This window comes from Rana temporaria, chromosome 2 (assembly GCF_905171775.1).
Source record: "Rana temporaria chromosome 2, aRanTem1.1, whole genome shotgun sequence".
NCBI classification, from domain to species: domain Eukaryota; kingdom Metazoa; phylum Chordata; class Amphibia; order Anura; family Ranidae; genus Rana; species Rana temporaria.
The window spans coordinates 438,534,192-438,558,091 of NC_053490.1; the positions used below are offsets into that span (position 1 = coordinate 438,534,192).

A 23,900-nucleotide genomic window follows, 5' to 3' on the forward strand; every position below is an offset into this window, starting at 1 on the left:
CTCCCAAACAAAATTGGCGTCCTTTTTTTCCCACAAATAGAGCTTTCTTTTGGTGGTATTTGATCACCTCTGCGGTTTTTAGTTTTTGCGCTATAAAACAAAAATAAAGCGATTTTTTTTTTTAAATGAATATATTTTACTTTTTACCATAATAAATATCCCCCAAAAATATATATACAAAAAGATTTTTTTTCCTCAGTTTAGGCCGATACGTATTCTTCTACATTTTTTTACGTTAAAAAAAAAAAAAAAAATCGCAATAAGCGTTTATTGATTGGTTTGCGCAAAAGTTATAGTGTTTACAAAATAGGGGTAGTTTTATGGCATTTTTATTCATATTTTTTTTTTTACTAGTAATGGCGTGATCAGCAATTTTTTTTCGGTACTGCGACATTATGGCGGACACTTCGGACACCTTTGACACATTTTTAGGACCATTGGCATTTTTATAGCGATCAGTGCTATAAAAATGCATTGATTACTATAAAAATGCCACTGGCAGGGAAGGGGTTAACACTAGGGGGCGGGGAAGGGGTCAAGTATGTTCCCTGGGTGTGTTCTAACCGTAGGGAACAGCGATCAGTCATTTCCCCTAGTGAGTCCACCCCCCGGTGGACTCACTAGGGGAAATGACTGATCGCTGTTCATACATTGTATGAACAGACGGTCAGGCATTTCTCCCCTGACAGGACCGGGAGCTGTGTGTTTACACACACAGCTCCCGGTTCTCGCTCTGTAACGAGCGATCGCGGGTGCCCGGCGGTGATCGCGACCGCCGGGCGTGCGGGAGTCAGGAGCGAGCGGGGGGGCGCGGCCCCTAGTGGCCACTTCGCGAGGCGACGTAGCGCTACGGGCTCTCACGCAGGAGAGCCAACCTTTCGCCGTAGAACTGCGGCGGCTGGTCGGCAACTAATTAAAGGAACCTATTTAGAAAATAAAAAACAAACCTTTTCAACCCCTTTAAGGGACCTCTGACATGTAATTTTCATCAATCAAGCCTGTGCAGTTATAATAAATTAACAGTAAATATTTAGATTCTTGCAAGAGCCAAATCATAAATTGATTCCCTTTGAAGAACATAACTTAAAGTGGAATTACAAGCTATTCCTAACTATCCTTAAACCTGCTTCCACCCCCTTTTAAACCCTATTCTAACTACCCTGTGAAAGGAAGAGGCTTATATGTACCTTTTCTGAGGGAGCGCTCCAGTCCGGTCACATGATCATCTCCCAGCTGTGGCTTCAGCGGAGGAGAGGAGGGACAACTAACAATGGATTTCCCATAGCCTATGGGTGGTGTCGCCGCACAGGCATATCAGCCGTTGTTAGCAATCTCTCCCCTCCCCTGAAGCTGGCTGCTGCGGAGCACCCTCAGAACATGGAAGTATAAGTAGCTTCCTTTCACAGAGTATTTAGAATAGGATTTATAAAAAGGGGTGGAAGCAGAATTAAGCACAGTTAGGAATAGCCTGGAATTCCACTTTACTGAATTCTGCAAATAACATTCATAAAAAGGTTGTGTAATAAATAGATTATTGCCTATACAGACTTTTAAAGAAAGAATTGCCAATTTAAAAGGGGGAACCCTGTACTGAGAGATACATTAAACAGGCAATGCAGACCCCCTTTTAAAAATACTAGTTGTGTGGTCAAGATCCAATGGTTTTAATACTATTAAAGATATAGCCACAGAATAAGAATGTAGCATGTAGTAAACAAAGTCATAACCTCTAATATGTATTCTAGATCAGTAACTTAGTATTTTGAAGCCTGTGAATCTGTGTGGAGACTGCATGCATTCTGGTTTGCAGGTTTGTGTACAGTGTGGTGCTTAGGCTTCCTCCCACAATCCAACAGATTAATGGATTTCCACACAAACTGGTTCTTGTGTTTGAATAGTTGTGGTATGTATATTGAACTGTAAGCTTTTTAAGGGGACGGGACTGGCGCTCACCTAAAAAGCGCTGCAAAATATGTCCTATGTTCAATCTAAACTTCATGACTGAAATTTAGGTATAGATTTACTGTACATAGTTACATTGGTCCAGCTTGATCCTATGCATATGTCATATCGCTATAGTACCTGGAAATCATTGTCGCAGGTACTGCTACTATAGCAATGGCCACTAGCTTTTGAGTCCTGGGCTGAGCAGCTGCCCTGCCATTTAAAGAACACGCTGCATTTTTTTAATGAATGTAAAGCATTCTCTGATGAAATGAGGTGTAGAGTGAGGTCACAATATCAACCTCATCCTATCAGAGTAAATTTTGCACTTATTGAAAAAGTACAAAAAACGTGTTTTCTGAATAGTGCCCTTGCCGAGTAAGCAACCTTCTATGTTCACCAAGCAATAGGGCAGCCGCTCAGCATAGGACATGGAAGCTAGCAGCAATCACTGTAGTAGACGTGGCTGTCTACTACAGTGATTTCCAGCTTCCACAGGGATCTTCCAGGTATGGTACATGCATACTTACATTGGTCCAAGCTGGCAAGCTGGACAAATGTAACTATGCAAAAATATCTCTGCCTAAACATTGGATTTATTAACCAGTGCATGCCATCACATCAAAATAACCATACCAAGGCTTCTCCGCCCAGACTGACTGTAGTAAGAGCACGGTTGTGGGAACAGACATTAGGGAGTGACCAACTCCGATCCTTTGCCTAACAACTACCCAGTCCTGAGATTTACGCAGCTCTACTTCACAGAACCAATGAAGAAAAAACATCCAAGCATCAGTAGACTGAAATTCCTTGTTAATACGTTTGCAATCAGCATGACTTTTTGGCCCTCAGTCCTGCCCCTTCCCCCCCAATTTAGAGTGCTGCTGTGCAGGGAACTGCAAGAGGCCAACACCAAGTTAAATTCAGGTACTTACACATTTAAAAAATTTAATTAAATCATGTGATAGGAGAAGTTCCTTCTTCTCATCCACTTTTGCATTTTTTTTGTGTTCTCGGATCACGTACCTATTTGTGACTCACCTGGACAAGCAGAGCGGAAGTTGCTCTCCCCAGTGCATCCCACCCGGCCACAACCTCATGGGACATATTATGGGTCCCAGGAGGTTGCAGGACCATTGAGAAAGTGCAGCATGACTTGTGATTATGCTGGCTGTGAAGCATCAGGAAGTTGCAGGCAGTGAATAATTGACCCAGGTGAGGACAGTTCTAGATCCCTGGACTGGTACCTGCATGTTTATTAAAAGTCAGCAGCTACAGTGTTTGCAGCTGCTAATATTTTAGATTTATTTTTTTTAGTCCAAAGTTCTTTAGGACACCTAAAAAGACCTCTAATGCCGCGTAATGTTCGATGTGAGCTTGTTGTCGGAAAATCCATCGGACATTTGCTGTCGGAATTTCCAACAACAAAAATTTGAGAGCTGGTTCTCTATTTTTCTGACAACAAAAGTTATTGTCGGAATCAAAACGAACAAAAATCCTATGCATGCTCAGAATCAATTTGACGCATTTTCGGAATCATTGAACTTAATTTTTCTCGGCTCGTTGTAGTGTTGTACGTCACCGCGTTCTTGACGTTTGGAATTTCTGACAAAATTTGTGTTACAGTGTGTATGCATGACAAGTTTGAGCGAACATCCATCGAAAAAAAAATTCACGGTTTTGTTGTCGGAATGTCCGATCGTGTGTACGCGGCATAAGGCATCGCTCATCACTTCCAGGTTATACTATGCACCCTTCCACTTTATAAGCAACGGTTATCTTACAAAAGGCTTTTACTCTAAATGTGGGTAACAGCAAACTTGTCCACCAATCCTGGGCATATCTGCAACCTCAGGAAATATATATCTATTTCACTATAAATGATTGTATGTAGACTACTGTAGGCAAATGTAAACAAAAGATACACAAAACACATAAAAACCCAAGGCATAGGCCCCGTACACACCATAGAATCCATCCGCAGATAAATCCCAGCAAATGGGTTTCAGCGGATAGATCCTATGGTGTGTACACGCCAGCGGATCTTTTTCCGCGGATATTTCTCCCCTGGGATGGATTCCAGCAGATCGAATATTCGCTGACATGCAGAACATATCCATCTGCTGGAGTCCATCCCAACGGATGGATCCGCTGGTCTGTATAGACTCACCGGATCCATCCGTCCGAAGGGATCCCCCGCATGCGTCGCAATGATTAGACGCATGCGTGGAATTCCTTATATGACAGCGTCGTGCACGTCGCCGCGTCATAATCACGGCGACGGCGCGACACGTCATCGCCAGAGGATTTCGGCGTGGATTTCAATGCGATGGTGTGTACACTCTATCGCATGAAAATCCGCCGAAATCCTCGAGAGGATTTATCCGCGGAAACGGTCCGCTGGACCGTATTCGCGGATAAATTCTATCGTGTGTATGGGGCCATAGAGTGATTGTTACCATAATCCAGCATCATGCAGCAGGTACATTTAGCTAACTCCATATTTAGATGTTGCTAAATCTGTTTTAATTCTATAGAGGAAGGGAATAACTTCATGACCTCAGTCTTCAGTCTCTGGTACACTGACAAATCATGAGGTGGAGTCAGTAATCTTTCTGGGTAAGATTAGCTATAGCAGAGCTATGGAGAATAAGGAAAATCACAGGGAGTAGCCAAATCCCACAGCGTCACAGAGAAACTGCTGGCAGGTATGCACACTTTACACATAATGGCCTTATTCAGTAAAGCATTGCAAAAAGCAATGATAGGTCTGAGCTATACTGGTCATTTTTAGTTGTATAATTAATGCAACTAAAAATCTCCCACAATTAAACACAAGGAGTCATTAACCACTTAAGCCCCGGACCAATATTCAGCCTAAAGACCCAAGGTGTTTTTACAGTTCGGGACTGCGTCGCTTTAACAGACAATTGCGCGGTCGTGCGACGTGGCTCCCAAACAAAATTGGCGTCCTTTTTTCCCCACAAATAGAGCTTTCTTTTGGTGGTATTTGATCACATCTGCGGTTTTTAGTTTTTGCGCTATAAACAAAAATAGAGCGACAATTTTGAAAAAAAAGCAATATTTTTTACTTTTTGCTGTAATAAATATCCCCCAAAAACATATATAAAAACATTTTTTTTCCTCAGTTTAGGCCGATACGTATTCTTCTACCTATTTTTAGTAAAAAAAATCGCAATAAGCGTTTATCGATTGGTTTGCGCAAAATTTATAGTGTTTACAAAATAGGGGATAGTTTTATTGCATTTTTATTTTTTATTTTTTTTTTACTACTAATGGCGGCGATCAGCAATTTTTTTCGTGACTGCGACATTATGGCGGACACTTCGGACAATTTTGACACATTTTTGGGACCATTGTCATTTTCACAGCAAAAAATGCATTTAAATTGCATTCTTTATTGTGAAAATGACAGTTGCAGTTTGGGAGTTAACCACAGGTGGCGCTGTAGGAGTTAGGGTGCACCTAGTATGTGTTTACAACTGTTTGGGGGTGTGGGGGTGGAGTAACGTCCGAGCATCCCTCATTACCAGAGGAGTGGAAACTAGAGGGGCCCAGGACCTGCCGGTGTTTAACTAGCCGGATAGCGTCCTGCCCAGTTCCGAGAACTCGTCGCTGCCTAATTCCCCTTTCGGGTCTAAATGGACCCAAAACACTCAGGTGGGTCCAGGGGTGAACTATGGCGTTGTCCTAGCTGAGTAGGTGCCGATGCTCCATAGGAATGCACTGAGTGGCCGTTCAGGTCCGCCGTCAAAACTGACAGGTGGACCTGAACGGCCCGATCATGTGAAAGGGGCCTAAGGCACTCACAAAAGCAGAAGCGATCATTCATTACACAAAACTGTGGGGAAGATGGCAGGAAAGCTCAGATATGAAAGGGTTTCTTAAATGTTGCTCTGATATCCAATGTATTTTGCTGCAGCTAGTTCACACATGTTCTCTGCCTGCATAAAGCAGATACTGGGGTCTAGATAAGAATGACTGGCTCCTGAATGTGCCGTACAAACTTACCCTCCATTACATAAATTAGACAGACAATATAAAACACTAACTCATTATACAATTGGGATGGATCTATCAACTAGCATTTGCCTGTAAGTTTTCCTTTCAATTACTAACCCCATATTCATATCACATAGATCATATAGAAGGTCCCACATGCAAAGTACATCCATATGAGAAAATGAAGCCCATAAGGAGGGTAGTCAGCATGCTGCGTTTTGCATCAGATTTCAGGTGAATTATCAGGAGTTGGAGAATGAGGGGTAGGCTCGGGATAGATATGTACATGGCTCTAAACCTGTAAAATAGGAATAGGATAGTGCACTCACAAGTTGCATTCCAGACGTTGGTGAGGCACCTGCTGACTTCTTGTAACTCTTGAGAACTGCATTTGATCAAAGCCTGAACGGGGAGGAGAGACAATCAGTGCAGACAGAGAGAGGTTCTATCACTGCTTAGAGCTGTGTTGTTGGCCGCTGTCAAAGTCCCGCCTCCTGGATCAGCTCCTATGATGGACATACTGGTTCAATGCTGGTTAATTGGAGGAGGGAATTTGATTGACAGTGGCCGACAATACAGCTCTAAGCAGTGATAGAACCTCTCTCTGTCTGCACTGATCGTCTCTGCTACCCGTTCAGGCTTTGATTAGATGCAGTGTGTCACGCACAGGGCAGCTGGGTAGTTCCTGCCCCCGCCTGCTGAACCCAATAGGCGGCCGGGTCAGCGGCACAGGCTGAAGAACCTGCCTGACAACCCCCACAATGTGTGGCACCCTGCACCCCTGTTGGTACGTCAGGCCACTGAAAGCAGCCACATCATGCAGGAGGGATGGATGCAAAAGGGAACGTCCTACCTTTGGAAAAAGTACAGGAACGCCATTCCCATGCGTTCCTGCAGGACTCGTGCCCTGATTCACAACTGTACATTGTTTATGCTTTTTGCATTTTCCAGATTTGCATTACAGAACGTGTTTCATAGGAAACCATGTTAAAGTACTGTAGTGCAAAATACAAAAAGTGCCAAAAATGCATAGGTATGAATCCAGCCAAACAAGGACCTCCAAGGCCAAAGATAGCTGACATCCTTCAATATTTAGTGGGTTGAGGCATAGTGGCTGCAAGTCATTGGGCGCCAGACACTTCTTGTATTTTGGGGGGAAAGAGGGTTAGGGCCAGCACACCCTTAAGAAGTTGTAGATTCAATTGTCAGACTCAGGGACTTCAATAGGAAGACAGCCATGCAGGGAAAGGCCCCAGCAAGGTGCCACATCTGCACATAAAGGAATTCTGACTCATATGGTAACAGTCCTTTAACAGTTCCCAATTCAAACATAACAGTCCTTTCAGCTCCACTACAACTGCCTCTGGTAGTTATTAAACACTGAGCTCCCAGTCTCTCACCGACTCTGAATCCCTTGCGCTCCTCCAAGGTTTGCGGTGGTATCCCCTCAAGCGTCACCCACGCTTCCCTGCTGGGTCCCTAGCTTGGCACTCCAGATACTTCAAGCTTCACCCCTGCTAACAAGGTCCCTGGTTTGTCTCACAAGGCTTCTCTGCAAGTGTATTTATCCGCAGGTTGGGTCCCTGACTTTATTTACAGCCTGAAATTTCCCGATTCTCCACCGTGCCCGTTCAGTGAGAATGTGGTTCCAATACTTGCTTCAGTTACCCACTGTGGTCCCTGGTAAAGGTGGTTGGTCCCTTTGTGGTGACAGCTTTCCTTCTACCTCCGACCACTGACAGGTTCTCCGGCCGACAGCACCGTCACTTCTGGTTGGACTGCAAGCAGCAATCTCAACCCTGCGCTGCTCTCTTTACTTCTGGATAGGCCCTCACATAGCCTAGCAGCCCGATGCCCCCGGCATAGGCCCAATCTCCGGCCTAGCAGCCCAGGGTGTACGACACCACGTCCACACAGTCAGACATACAGGTGGCACGGAACATAGATCACTGGACCTCACCCAAATATATAGGCTCTTCCAGCAGACCAAGGGATTAAAAAAAAAAAAAAAAACCTGCCCATTGGCTGAGATACCCCATATACTCATAACTTGACCTTGGGTTGCCCTTCTCATAGCGAGTACCACCAAGTACCGGCCACCTAGTGGTAGAAGAGAAAAGTGCAACAAGGCCAAACTTAGGGAGAAAATCAATAGATCTCCTTCAATAGACCAAGATAACTGGCCTTGTCAAGTCAATTTGTGAGGAGCTCCCTGACTAAACCCCAAGGTGCTACACCTACATGCGTCCTTATTTTGAAAAATATAAAAGTGAAACTCCGCTTGTTTCAAGGAAAATTTTCTAAAGCAGCAAGCATTTAAACAATTGCAATAAGAAAAAAATAAATAAATGCTCAAAGGCTCTCATCATTGACATCAGAGCTAGGTTAAGCCCCCATTCACACTAAATGCGGCTTTAAAATTGCACTACTTCAAAGCAATTTCAAAGCCATTGGATGGTACTTCATCGGCAGCTTGCCGACATTCGTGCACAGATGTCAATGCATTTCGCAGATGAAATCACCAAAAGTAGTGCAGGAACCTTTTTCAAACTGGTGCAAATCGGAGTCACACTGATTTGAACGGTTCCATAGACACAAATAGAGTCCAACTTTTCAAGTCGCACCAGTGTGAACGGGGTCTAAAACCTCAAGTGACTCAAGAGCTAGTTGGGAATTTCTGCACTATGATAAATAAACATTTGCACTTACCTTCATTGCCAGTGTTCCAATCTGATTTCCCAGCACAGCCTGAAAAGGCACACTAGATTTTCCTATCACAGACACAGAGTTAGCTTTGTCCGAAAGAAAAGCTGCAACTTCCATGCCTAGGAAGGAGAAGAGAGAGCGTTGGCTAAATACAACTTACATTGTAGATGATTATTCAGATGACTATACTCTCAATTACACCAGCATCATATTTTTTTCCTGGCACAGACAGATTTGGCTTTTAAAAGATTTTTTAGGCTACTAGTAGACTACTGCATATGTTCATGCCCTCTTTCTTTTATTTTTAAAACATTTGCTAGAATGTCATTGTTTTATTTGAATAAAATCTACCATCTGAAACAGTTTCCACTGCATATAACCCATCAGGGTGGTGTCATTTCCTACTAGCTACCTGCACATCTGCAGATTAGAGCTTCAGGAAACAAGCAAGATAAAGCTATATAGGATTCCATATGCAAAGCTCTGCATTTTACAGTTATATCAAACTAGGTATTCTGTCCTGATGCTTACAGGGTTCAGTATACACTAAAAGCAGAAGGCGAGAGGCCCATGTTGGCTTTCTTGATTATAGCCAGAAACAGATGGATTATGGGCAACAGCCAGAAACGAGTTGGGCGCCCATGTACAAAAATAATTTTTAAGATAACCTGTGCTGACAGAAACATAGGCTGCCATTATTGCCCAACCCTAAACATATAAGCTGCCTGCCTGTAATGCTTATCACATGGCTTCATTACTTTAAAGGTATTGGCCTGAAACAAGTATGTAGATCAGGAGATCAGATTCTACTGGACACATTTAAGGACAGACAGTTCCTTGGCTGACATTCTGGTCCACTATTGAACAAGAAGGTTAGCCAAAAAAAAATTAAAATTATTTTCAGAGCTGTATGTCACTGTCCTGGACAAAACGTATGAAGGAATTCAAAATTGACTGTTTTCTTCTCATCTCTGTATAATCCGGGTCAGTGTATTTCAACTGCATATCCTAACAGTGTCAACTTTGATGATGATGATAGTGCTGTAGCAATTGACTGGCGTTATGAAGAATAATAAAATATGTTGCACAGCATAGTTTGTGAAGAAATAAATTTGACTTACTCGTAAATTCATTTTCTTGACAGTACAGTACAATACAGACTGAATAATTATAGACCATGGGTTAGTTCGACATTGTAATCACTGTTGTCAGCACATTTGTCTGATCATTGGAGAGCAGGCCGGGTTCTCAGCACAGATAAAGAACCCTGTCCTTTACTGCCTAGTGTGGTCAGGAAAGAAGAGGGACTGGCAGGAACTCGTTATTTCACACAAAAGGAAGCAATACAAAGAACAGGATACTTTTTCGTACAAGTACATGGTACAGCAGGTACATATCAGAATACAGTAAAACCTTGGTTTGCGAGCATAATTCATTCCAAAAACATGCTTGTAATCCAAAGCACTTGTATATCAAAGCATTTTTTTTACAGGGTATAAAAAGAGAAGAGAGGCACCTCTAAGTGTAGAAATAAGTTGCTAAATGTTGTACCTTTATTAAATGTAACCATATTGCTAGACTTAGAGGCTCCTCTCTTCTTGTTCATACTCGGTTGTGACATGACACTACTCTTATATAAAGACATCACTTGTATATCAAGGCAAAATTTATTAAAACATTTTGCTTGTCTTGCAAAACGTTCTCAAACCAAGTTACTCTCAAACCAAGGTTTTACTGTATAACATTCTGGGTTGATATATTTTTTTAATTGTACAATGCAGAACACAGGCAGCTTATTTAGAGTCTCTAGGACATCTCCAAGCAATAAATAAGAATGGACAACAACTAAGCAAAAAACTGTGCCAACAGGCCCTACAAAAAAAGGTCAACAGACCCAACTTCAGAATGCATCAGCAAATACCTAGCTGCCTAAGGCTGCATCTGCAGAAGATTGGACTTTTTTTTTAAAAGGTATGAACAGAGGACCAGGCGTTGCCCTTAGAAAGCCAAGTTAGAGAGGCTTCATGTTGGAATGGCCAGGAAACACTCACTAACCTGGTGGAATGAGCGCATTAAAAAGCACAGGAGGGGTATTTGTCCTTTACAGTGTAAACGTTGTTTTATCCATCTCCTGATGATGCACTTTAAAGCAGAATGTCCCTTGCAAAGTCTTGAGAGTAGGACGAATAGGGAGTCGGTAATGCCAATATAGGGTGTGGCTTTGAGGTAGACTTTGATGGTTCTAACTTTTCCAGGCAGTGAAAAGTAATTTTGGGTGCTTTGGAGCAGGACACAACAAAGAAAGGACTAGGTCTTCATTGAGGTGGAAGACTCCTACCACCTTAGGAAGAAAAGTGGTCATGGATGCAAGACTACCTTGTCCTTGTGAAGGATGGCTCCTTATAAGAGGCAGCCACTAGTTCAGATACACGCCTTAACCTCCCTGGCGGTATGATTATTTCAGATTTTAGGTGCTGAAAGCTGTACAATTATTTTGCAAGGAAATCTGGCGTTTTATACTGTAGGCCTGTAATTCTGATGCCGCGTACACACCATCACTTTATGTGATGAAAAAAAACGACACTTTCTGTGAAGTAAAAAATGACATTTTTGAAACTTCAATTTTCAAAGACGAAGTTGCCTACACACCATCGTTTTCTCACAATGATCTTGCAAAGTGAGGTTACGTTCCACCACGTTTTACCATTGAAGCTTGCTTCATAAGTAGCTTCTGGGCATGCGTGGATGAAAAAACGTCTTAGAAAACGAAGTTTTTTGCTAAACACGGTCAATTTCTGTGAAGTAAAAAGTGCACTTTTGAAAAAAACGACACATAAAATTGAAGCATGCTTCAATTTTTTTTGGTCGTTTTTTACAAGACATAAAACAACGTTTTCCCCCACACACAGTGAATTAAAGTGACGTTTTTAAAAACGTCATTTTTTTTCATCACATAAAGTGATGGTGTGTACGCGGCATTAGGAATAACTCACTTAAATCTGACCAAACAAGAGTCTAGTAGGCATCCCGGGTATGATTTTTAAAAAAAAACAACAAATTTATAAAAATTATAATATAATAAATAATTATAAATAACAAATAATATAATTATAATAAAAAATATTCAATAATGTAATCAACTCAAAATCACTGAAATTTGCTCAGTTGCAGAATTGTCGCCGTCATTACTTTTATTTTTTTATGACGAATTTCCCCACAAATCGCTATCGCTCAATTCTGCGTGAGTGATTAAAATTTATTAGCGCTGTTTTCTAGCTGCTCCAAGACCATTTTTTGACATAAAGGGACACTTTTGGTTGCTATGGACAATCTACAGTTTGCAGGCAGAAAGAACAGTTTTTATTATACAAAAGAACATGTAGGGCACTGGGTAGACCACTAGGGACAAGGGGTGTGTGTATTTTTTACATACAGTACTGTAATCTATAAGATTACAGTATACTGTATGTAATGTGTTGGTTTACTTTTTTGAATTTGGCACCGTTTTACGCCCCCTTGCGTCGTAACGTCGCAGGGAACGGAGATCGGCGGCACACAGGGACACTGTGTGAATCGAGCGAAGACAAGGGACAAGGTAAGTAAACCCTGCCTGTGGATGCTGCGAGACGAGCCCGAGTCTGGTTTGGGGTTACCGATCGCAGCACAAAAATTTAACCCAGAGTCAGACTCGGGAATACCGCCAGGAGGGTTAAGACAAGTTTCTGATCTACTCCACGCTGTAAAAATCTTCGTAAAGATCTTCGCGCATAGAGATGTAGGCCTTCCAGGTGCGATGGTAGATCTTCCTGGAAGAAGACTTCCGTGCCCTCAGCATGGTTGAGATGACTGAGTCCGAAAGACCTCGGTCCCTCAGCACCTGGCTCCCAATAGCCATGCCGTTTAAAGCCAGAGACTAAAGCAGGATGAAGTATAGAACCTTGAAATAGAAGGTCCTCCCGCATTGGCAGCCGCCAGGGTGCATCCGCCACCAGGCGCAAGAGATCGGTGTACCAAGGACGCCGAGGCCAATCCGGAGCGATTAGAATCATCGGGATCCCCTCGGTCTCCACTCTGCGGAGCAGACAAGGAAGCAACTTCAGTGGGGGAAAGGCATAAATTGGCCAATACTGACCCCACGGAGCGTCTGACACATCTGCCCAGGGATCTCGGGACCTGGCCAAGAACTTCGACACCTTGCGATTGAGGCGAGAAGCCAGGAGATCCACGTCCGGTGTGCCCCACCTCCTGCAAAGGAGTTGAAACACCTCCGGATGCAATGACCATTCCCTCTGGTCCAGCATCTGGGGGCTTAGGTAGTCCACCTGCCAGTTTTCTACGTCTGGAATGTAGACGGCCAATAGAGCCGGCACGTTTCTTTCCGCCCACCGCAGGACGGGAGCAACCTCGGACGCTGCAGCCGAGCTCCGTGTTCCCCCCTGATGGTTGACATAAGCCACCGCCGTGGTGTTGTCCGACTGGATCCTGATTGGGCGACCTTCCAACCTCCTTGACCACGAGGAGAGACACAGCCCGATTGCCCGAAGTTCCAGGACATTGATCAGCAGACGGGATTCTTCTAGAGTCCAGTGACCCTGGGCCGACTGGACCCCCCAGAACCCCCCCCCCCCCAGCCTGTTAGGCAGGCGGCCGTCGTAATCACCCTCCACTGGAAGGGAGAAACGACTTCCTGGACCGAAGAGCCGGGGATCTCAGCCACCAATTCAGAGAGACTCTGACTAGGTGACCTACCTGAATCTGGTGATCCAGAGACAACAGAGATTTGTTCCTTTGGACAAGATCTGCCTCTGCAATACTCGTGGAATTGGGCATACGGTACCGCCTCGAAGGAGGCTACAATGAGACCCAGGACTCGCATGCACAAATGGAGAGACGACCATTTGCGGGATGCCAACAGCTTCACCGTAGACTGGAGAATCTGCAATTTCTCCAAGGGAAGGAAAACTCTCGCCTCCGGAGTCCAGAATCAACCCTAGGTATTCCAAAAGTTGAGTCGGTACCAGGACAGACTTCTGGATGTTTAAACACCCAACCGAATTCTCCGAGGGTCTGGCAGGCTATAGACACATCTACCTCAAATTCTGAGCCAGAAGCTGCTCTCAGAAGAAGATCGTATAAGTAGCCCACAATGGCAATTCCTCGCTGTCTCAACAAAGCTAAAATCGGGGCGAGCACCTTGGCGAAAACTCTTGGTGCTGACGCTAGGCCAAAGGGAAGAGCCACAAACTGAAAGTGGTCTTCGCTGATCGCAAAACCTCTGGTGTCCTGCACTAATTGGGACATGCAAGTATGCGTCCTTGATGTTCAAGGACGCCAGAAAGTCCCCACGGATGGAGCGCAGCCACCACCGAACAAATCGATTCTATACGGAACTTCCGTACTCTCACAAAGGCATTTAGGGATTTGAGGTCCAAGATTGGATGGACTCCGTCCTTCTTCGGGACCACAAACAGATTAGAATAAAATCCTCAAAGGGATAACGGACCGCCAGGCGCTGAGGGACCACAAAAGGACTTCTGTGGCTTTTCCCATTCCTCATCTATGAACTTATCAAAGGAAGATACATAGGGAAAAAACTCTTACAGAACGGTCCGATTTGTGCGAACCAAAGGAGACTGACCCCTCTGTGGACGCCTCAGCTGCACCATCCAGCTTAAGAGAGTCCCTCACAACATTGATAAGCACAATGACAAGTGCCCTGTCTTGCACTGACCCGGTCACAAACAGAGGTAACCTGTGGTCCAGGTGGTGATGGCTGAGGTAGTCTGCCTTCCAGTTTATTACTAGGATGTGGAGGGTAGAGATCACTGGACAATGTTTTTATGTACATGAGATGATTAGGCTTGGTTCCTTCAAGGCTGCATAACTCCTGGTACTACCTTGGTGATTGATGTAGGCTACAGACGTGGCGATTTCTGATTGCACCCTGCTGGGAGTACCCTTGTAGAAAGGGGAATCCAATGGTACAGAGCCAGCCATTCTTACTGTTCTGAGCTATATCATGTGGATGGGGAGCTTGGATTCCTTCAATGACCCTGTTCCCTGAACAGTGAGGGATTGGAACACACCTCCCCACCCTTAAAAACTAGCATCTGTCATTATCACTTTTCAGTGATATGGTAGAAACAACTTCCAAAATAGTCAAGGCTGGCCTGGGGATCTCTCAAGCTAGGGAATTTGTGGCTTGGCTTGATAGGGGCATATGGAAGGTGGAGAGAAGGAGCATGCTTGTTCCATGACAACAGGATGTCGTGTTGAGAGGTCTTGAATAAAATTAGGCAAATAGGAGAGCCTAAAAAGACTACCATGAGACCAAGAACTTCATAGAGAGGGGCATTTCTTTGATCTCAAGTCCTGAGCAGGAGTTCTGAGAGAGAAAAGTTTTCTGATGCAGAGAGCAGTTTCTTCTCTGCAAGGAAGACTTTTACTTGGACTGTGTCAAGAAAGAGGCTGAAGAATTTCAGACAAAGAGAATTTTGGAGAGTAAATTTTAGAAGTTGATCACCCAACTACAGGGAGTGCAGAATTATTAGGCAAGTTGTATTTTTGAGGATTAATTTTATTATTGAACAACAACCATGTTCTCAATGAACCCAAAAAACTCATTAATATCAAAGCTGAATATTTTTGGAAGTAGTTTTTAGTTTGTTTTTAGTTTTAGCTATTTTAGGGGGATATCTGTGTGTGCAGGTGACTATTACTGTGCATAATTATTAGGCAACTTAACAAAAAACAAATATATACCCATTTCAATTATTTATTTTTACCAGTGAAACCAATATAACATCTCAACATTCACAAATATACATTTCTGACATTCAAAAACAAATCAGTGACCAATATAGCCACCTTTCTTTGCAAGGACACTCAAAAGCCTGCCATCCATGGATTCTGTCAGTGTTTTGATCTGTTCACCATCAACATTGCGTGCAGCAGCAACCGCAGCCTCCCAGACACTGTTCAGAGAGGTGTACTGTTTTCCCTCCTTGTAAATCTCACATTTGATGATGGACCACCGGTTCTCAATGGGGTTCAGATCAGGTAAACAAGGAGGCCATGTCATTAGTTTTTCTTCTTTTATACCCTTTCTTGCCAGCCACGCTGTGGAGTACTTGGACGCGTGTGATGGAGCATTGTCCTGCATGAAAATCATGTTTTTCTTGAAGGATGCAGACTTCTTCCTGTACCACTGCTTGAAGAAGGTGTCTTCCAGAAACTGGCAGTAGGACTGGGAGTTGAGCTTGACTCCATCCTCAACCCGAAAACGCCCCACAAGCTCATCTTTGATGATACCAGCCCAAACCAGTACTCCACCTCCACCTTGCTGGCGTCTGAGTCGGACTGGAGCTCTCTGCCCTTTTACCAATCCAGCCACGGGCCCATCCATCTGGCCCATCAAGACTCACTCTCATTTCATCAGTCCATAAAACCTTAGAAAAATCAGTCTTGAGATATTTCTTGGCCCAGTCTTGACGTTTCAGCTTGTGTGTCTTGTTCAGTGGTGGTCGTCTTTCAGCCTTTCTTACCTTGGCCATGTCTCTGAGTATTGCACACCTTGTGCTTTTGGGCACTCCAGTGATGTTGCAGCTCTGAAATATGGCCAAACTGGTGGCAAGTGGCATCTTGGCAGCTGCACGCTTGACTTTTCTCAGTTCATGGGCAGTTATTTTGCGCCTTGGTTTTTCCACACGCTTCTTGCGACCCTGTTGACTATTTTGAATGAAACGCTTGATTGTTCGATGATCACAGTTCAGAAGCTTTGCAATTTTAAGATTGCTGCATCCCTCTGCAAGATATCTCACTATTTTTGACTTTTCTGAGCCTGTCAAGTCCTTCTTTTGACCCATTTTGCCAAAGGAAAGGAAGTTGCCTAATAATTATGCACACCTGATATAGGGTGTTGATGTCATTAGACCACACACCTTCTCATTACAGAGATGCACATCACCTAATATGCTTAATTAGTAGTAGGCTTTCGAGCCTATACAGCTTGGAGTAAGACAACATGCATAAAGAGGATGATGTGGTCAAAATACTCATTTGCCTAATAATTCTGCACTCCCTGTATGTCTCTTAGAAGAGGAGGATGCCCTGAATTTCTAGAAGGGCGTGAAGAGGCGCAATGACCTTTGTAAATACTCTTTAAAGAGTAGAGTATAGGGTAAATGTCAGGTGCAACAAACTGGAGATGATTGTCTCCTACAGCAAAGTGTAGAAACCGTTGATGAGGTGTCTACAGATGCCAATTATTCCCCTAGTCTTAAATAGTCCAATAATTGTGGTTTTCATGCAAAATTTGGGAATTTGAAAGTATTAGCACAGCACTGTTATTTTGTTTTGACTTTTGTACTTTGATGTGAAATACTTTGCAGTGCTGGCTAGCTTTAATTATTTACATTACGTTATTCGGGGTTGGGCATAGTGGCACATGCAGTTTTTTGTATAGAGTAACCCTATGAATAATTGCACTCAGTGCCAAGGCGAGCACCCAAGCAGGATCCAGTAGCAGGAGCAACATTACAGGCTGTCTCCACAGAGTGGGGTCAAGGTACACTTGCCAAGGTGTTACTAAGGCTGCATTGATCTACAGTAGATGCACTGCTTTGATTGTTATAGTAGAAGGCAGTGAAGATTTTATTGAAAATTTTAAGGTAAATATGAACTAGTTGGGCATAGGAACTTTTCCATACAGGAGAAGAGGAGGTCCCCTATAAAAAAACACTAGCAAAAAACTGAGGTCTGACAAAGTGGGGTAGGGTTTTAGGGGTATTCCCAAGGTGGGCAGGTCCAACGGCTTTGCCAGTGTCTAATCACCTGAAGGTAGCAGCCTATAACCCAGCCTATGTCTTGTACTGTATGATTAAGATGTAAACATGTACTTATGCAGTACTAGATTATCCTCTATAATACAATATATACACACACACACACACACACACACACCGTATATTACCTGTGGAGTAAGAAATTACAAGCTGGCACTCTTCTAAATATGTAGCATTAAAATTTAGCACTACGGTATGAGGTGTGATGGTATATTCTAGTGTTCTGGGTCAATGTCTCAAAGTACTGGCGCCAATGCCAGCATCAGCAACTAACATTTTCAGGACAATTGTAACTGATGCAACTGACTCAAGACTCAAGAATCCCAGGACAGTTTACTGAAGGAGTTGAACCTTTTCACACAATAAATTGTGTAAATATTCACTTTACTTATAAAAAAATATGAAAAGCAAATTTATGTTTTATTTTTTTCATCTGCACATGATTGAATAATTGAAGTGGATATTCACACATTTTTATTGTATGAATATTTTCCTTTAGTAAATCTGCCACAGTCTAAAACAATGTACAAAACGTCAAAGTGATTATAGGCAAAAAGGTGCACAAAACTCCACAGAAAAGAAAAACAATTTGTCATGTGCACTGCACACTTGCATGAACCAGCAGAAAAATTCACCCTTATTTTGGCATTACACTGATCAGAACACTCCTTGCCAACTACATCGTCTCTCACATTAGTGCCTATATAGTAGATTATTTTACCCTATGTTGCTTGTAATATTTTGGCTATATTTTTTTTAGGGCCTTAGTATTGTACTGTCAAGATTAAAAAGTTATACAAGAATACATAAAACAACTGTCTATTGAGCACTCACAACATAGGTTCAAAACATATACAGTATTGGAAACATCTAATCATTCACATGCTTTATGTGTACAGATGTACAAACCTACCTATGAAAGAGCTGCCCATAATCACCACATTTTTGCCTGTAGCTTCTTTGCTGACTGCTGTGGCATCTTCTGGAGACCGCAAATAAAATACATTTTTCAGTGAAGAGCCAGGGTACTGAAGTTCTCTTGGTCTGAACATAAGTGAAAAGAAAAATCTAAGTATAGGTAGAAGCACAAAAAAATATGCAAATGCCAGAAAATAGATTAAATTGACCTAAACGTGAATTTGCAACCAGGTAGCCATGTACTGCAGCTGGCTTACACACACACACACACACACACACACACACACACACACACGAAAAGTATAGTGTTACTACCCATACACAGGAATAACAGCAGAGCCTATGGGTGCTTGATCCACAGTCTGTCTGTGAACATTGATGCATCAAAATTATTGGCACAGCCAGTTGTTGCTCTTAAGAATCTTCATGTTTATTGAAAGAAAAAAAGACCACAGTGTACAAAACGCAGCTAAAACCAGTTGAAGCATTTCAGCCTACAAGGCCTTAGTCATAACTACATTAGAACACACAACTTTTTGAAAATAAATAGTATCACTAAGTGCCATACCCATCAATTGCCTTAATTAATGGCCAACAAGGGAAAAAAGCATTAACAGCTGGAGGGTGGATTCAAGTGTTACTAAGCTTTGCAGACAAATTGATACAATAGTATATAAACATGTGCAATGAAAAAAACAAATGAATCAATTGGTGTCTGACAGGGAGGGCAAAACAGCTGTATATACAAAACATGATGACATCCACAAAGAGAAAGATAAGGGGAGAGGTCAATTAATGAAGTGTAAATACAGATCCTACCCTCAGGTCCATGAGGCAATCTTGTATTCAATCTAAAAGAGAGGCATGGTGGATTTTTAGATTAAATACAAGAACGCCTCATGGGTTAAACCTGAGGTAGGATCTGGATTTACACTTGCATTAAATTGCCCTCTCCCTTATCTTTCTCTTTGTGGATGTCATGATGCTTTGTATATACATCTGTTTTGGCCTCCCTGACAGGCACTATATGATTAATTTGTTTATTTTACATTGCACATGTTTACATATTATTGTATCAATTTGTCCGCAAAGCTTAGTAACACTTGAATCCACCCTCCAGCTGTTAATGCTTTTTTCCCTTGTTGACCATTGGCCATTAATTAAGGCAATTGATGGGTGGAGTGTATGGCACTTAGTGATACTATTTATTTTGAAAAGTTGTGTGTTGGAGCCCTGGTTCACACTGGGTACGATTTGGAACGATTTGAGATGCGATTTGACATGTCAAATCGCATCTCAAATCGGCGGCATTTGCGTCAATTCTCGGCAATGGCACTGTCCTAATCAGTGCGACGCCGCATCTGCGATTTCAAAAAGTAGTTCCTGTACTACTTTTTGCGATTTCGGGCCACGATTTACATTAAATTGCGGCCGAAAACGCGGCAAAATCGCGGCCGCGAAATCGCGGTAAAATCGCGCATTTTACCGCGATTTTGAATTCGCAGCAGTGTGAACCTAGGCTAAATGTAGTTATGACTAAGGCCTTGTAGGCTGAAACACGTCAACTGGTTTTATCTGCGTTTGTGGTTTTTCAATAAATACAAAAAAAAATAATCAAATGTAATCCGTTACATGTCTTTGGTAAAATAAACATATATTATTGGTTTGTGTGAAAGTTATAGCGTCTACAAACAATGGTATATATACACACACACTGAAATTTTTATTTATACCAATAATGGAAGTCATCAGCGACTTATAGTGGAACTGCGATAGTGCTGTGGGCAATCTGACACTAACTGATATGAGTGCGAACTGACCGACATTACCAGTGACCATACTATACACTGTCAATGTACTAATGACACCGGCTGGGAAGGGATTACCATCTCGGGGTAATGAACGCTGTTTGTTTCTTCTCCCTACTTTGCACTTTTCCAGTTTGCTTCTATAAACGTAACACTTTAGTGCAGTACCCCTTTATACATATCGGGCCAGATTCACAGAAGAAGTACGCCGGAGTATCTGCTGATACTCAGACGTACTTTCAAATTTACCGCGTCGTTTCTTTAGTTTGAATCCTCAAACCAATATACGACGGCTTCTGGCTTCGATCCGACAGGCATACGGCTTCGTACGCCTTCGGATCGTAGGTGTAATACTTTGGCGCCCGCTGGGTGGAGTTCGCGTCGGGTATGCTAATTAGCTAAAACTTATATATAATGCGCTAAATCAACTAATTGTGTAAAATATCAACACACCAAAAAAACTGGAGAAAAAAATGAGCAATATATTATAAACAATGAGTCCCACAGTTCATATAGTGATATATAGTTCCATTGATACTGAAATCATGGATCAGTTTAGCGACACACTCCCAAACCACACATGCACTGTGTATAGGGTTAATTCGAGTTGATGATTGTAGCAATGTGATCACAGGAATCAACAATCATGTCAGAATGCGCTTTCCACCAGTTTTTCAATGCTCACCAGATATATACAGGGAGAAAGAAACCAACATAGCATAATACTGCAAGGATAAGGGAAATAGTGTTCACAAGACAAGGATGTCACTCACGAATCCCCAGATAACATAAGGCTGCAACGATGCGTGTGCTGCTCAGTTCGTCAGGTTCCTCATTCGGCACATCCGTGCGTCCTGTCACTCAAGCTCCTCCCCCACGCGTATCGTCACTAGTCATGTGACTTACTCATGGGTCAAACTGTCGCTGAGCTGATCCATGATTTCAGTATCAATGGAACTATTTATCACTATATGAACTGTGAAACTCATTGTTTATAATATATTGCTCATTTTTTTCTCCAGTTTTTTTGGTGTGTTGATATTTTACACAATTAGTTGATTTAGCGCATTATATATAAGTTTTGTCTTTTTTTGGCTTGGTTCACCTATCGCAGCTTTATCATTTGTTTATTGATTGTGTGCTATAATTATTGATTGGCTGGCACAATGTACAGTATAGGATTTCAGATCATCTATTTTCTTCCCCCTTGCTGTGAGTGACAGGTGATTTACATATCTCATGCAGGAGACTGAGACAGGCATTATTTTTTAATTCCCACCCCCACTCCTTTCTTATGCAGCTCTCCCAGGATTGGCTGTTCCACACAGGAGAAATAAACAGGAGAAAATGCATGCCGACAAGCAGAGTGTAGAGGATGGTGGTGAGTCTACTGACATCACAACTCCACCCACCGAGCTCCAGACATCAGACACACCCACAGAATCTGCAGTTTTTCAGGTCTCATAACAGACAGAGGGGAGACATTTGACAGGTAAGGATACATGCAGGAGGCATGTATTTCCTTATAGATAACCAATACGGCAGCAGTTTAGAAGGGATGAGAGTGGTTTTACATCCACCCTGAGATGCTGGTGTTTGCCTGCCCAGTGAAGTGATTTCGTCAACCATAATTATTCTGCTCATTTGCAATACTATTCTCACTACTGTGTAATATGTTAGCATTTTATAATAAAAAAATTATATAAAAAATAATAATAATAATAATAATAATAATAATAATAACTGTACTAAGGAGCAAAAAGTGTATACCTATAGATAAACAATCAGCTGATGCATATAGGGTTTACCTTTGCTAGAAAAGTGCTTGAAAAATATACATTATCAAATAAAATCCATCTGAAGAGAGTTGCATTTGTGTGAAAGTGGTGAAGGGAAATTAAGAAAACAGGGAGTAATAAGTAGAGACTGTGTGAGACAATCAATATGTCCACTCAAACATGTACAGAATCAGCTTGATATATTTTGTTTAAAGCGTTTGTAAAGGAATTATTTTTTTTCCTTTAAAATAACAAACATTTTATACTTACCTCCACTGTGCAGTTCGTTTTGCACAGAGTGGCCCCGATCCACATCTTCTGGGGTCCCTTGGCGCCTGTCTCTGGGCCTCCCCGCAATTACTCACCACAGTCATGCGAGAGCTCGCATGGTGGTCAGTAATTGCGGGCGTGCTCCTGTGATACAGCGAGCGGCCATAGCCGCTCGATGTATCACTCGGCTCCGCCCCTTGGCACGCCACGTCACTGGATGTGATTGACAGCAGCGCCAGTCAATGGCTGCGCTGCTCTCAATCCAATCGCTCTAGCCAATCAGCGGCCAGGCTGAGCGGCGAAGAGGATCTCGGGACCGCGCTGGACTTTCGATGGGTCAGGTAAGTAAAACGGGAGCTGGGAGGGCGGCAACACCAGATGTTTTTTCACCTTAATGCATAGATTGCATTAAGGTGAAAAAAATGTTTCATTTACAACTCAAAAGGACATTTTTATATAATGTATATAAAAAAACATATTCCAGCCTTTCTTTATTTGTAATATGATTCTATCAAGATCATTTGGTGGAAGCTGGTGCTCAAAATATTTGGGGGGTGCAAACAAAAAACGTAAAAATTAAACTGTTAGTAATGCAGGACTGTAAAATAGCCATTTATCATCAGGTGATTATGTATCATTACTGCTAGATAAAACTGTGCCCATCAATTTCAGCCTCACTGTGCCCGTCACAGTAGGCCAATTATATCCACATTTCAAGTAAAGTAAAATAAAACCACTTAACATAAGGTGTCTACATCAGAGCCCCCTTTTATATCAGGTGTCCCAATCAGAATCCCCCTTTACAACAACAGGTGTCCCAATTAGTATCCCCCTTTACATCAGAGTCCCCCTTTACATCAGGTGTCCCCACCAGAGCCCCCCCTTCATATCAGGTGTCCCCCTTTACATTACATGTCCCCATCAGAGCCCGCCAATCACTATCCACAGCATGAAAAAATGCGAGAGGGAGTGTTCAGTGCGCAGAGCTCAGCACCCCCCCCCCTCTAAAGGAAGGCAATAGCGCTTATTGTTTGCAATCATGTGATTGCAAACACGTCATGCTTCCCATAGCAGCTGTGTGTCGGGCCCCCTGCACACAATTAAAGGGACATTATTATTATTATTTATTTTTTCAGCGATTGCAGCACATCATGCATCCCATACACCTGTGTGGCCAGCATCCCATGCACACTTAAAGGGCCAGTATTTTTTTTTATGATAAGTAGCTTTGGGGGGGCATCAGTGTAAAGAGAATGTCATCGTACATACAGGCCGAATGTCAGAGGAGACATCGGACTGGTTCAATAAAAAAGAGCCAACATCTGGCCCAAGTGTATGTCAGCCAGTCCGACAGAAGCCAGCAGTTTGGCCGGCTTCTGTCAGCCGAGCATGTTGGACAATCAGCAGTTTAGACATTAATGGCTGAGTGTTGAGATATTTTGAGGGGACAGTAAATTTACACTGTTATACATGCTGTACATTCACTACTTTACATTCTAAGTGTAATTTCTTCAGTGTTGTCACATGAAACGACAGAATAAAATATTTACAACCATGTAAAGGGTGTACTCACTTTTGTGAGATACTGTATTTAGACTATATTTGGTTAT

At 42.6% G+C, this 23,900-nt stretch overlaps 1 protein-coding gene across 2 annotated transcripts in view; it reads right to left on the reverse strand.

Moving 5' to 3' along the window:
• LOC120927600 (apoptosis-inducing factor 3-like) overlaps nucleotides 1-23,900 on the reverse strand; it is a 150,771-nt gene that overhangs the window by 60,956 nt on the left and 65,915 nt on the right. For both annotated transcript variants that reach the window (XM_040338380.1, XM_040338381.1), the window contains exons 10-11: nucleotides 18,430-18,560; nucleotides 8,677-8,792 (exon numbers count right to left, since the gene is read on the reverse strand). In XM_040338380.1, coding sequence (XP_040194314.1) covers nucleotides 8,677-8,792; nucleotides 18,430-18,560 — 247 coding nt within the window. The remainder of the gene's footprint in view (nucleotides 1-8,676; nucleotides 8,793-18,429; nucleotides 18,561-23,900) is intronic.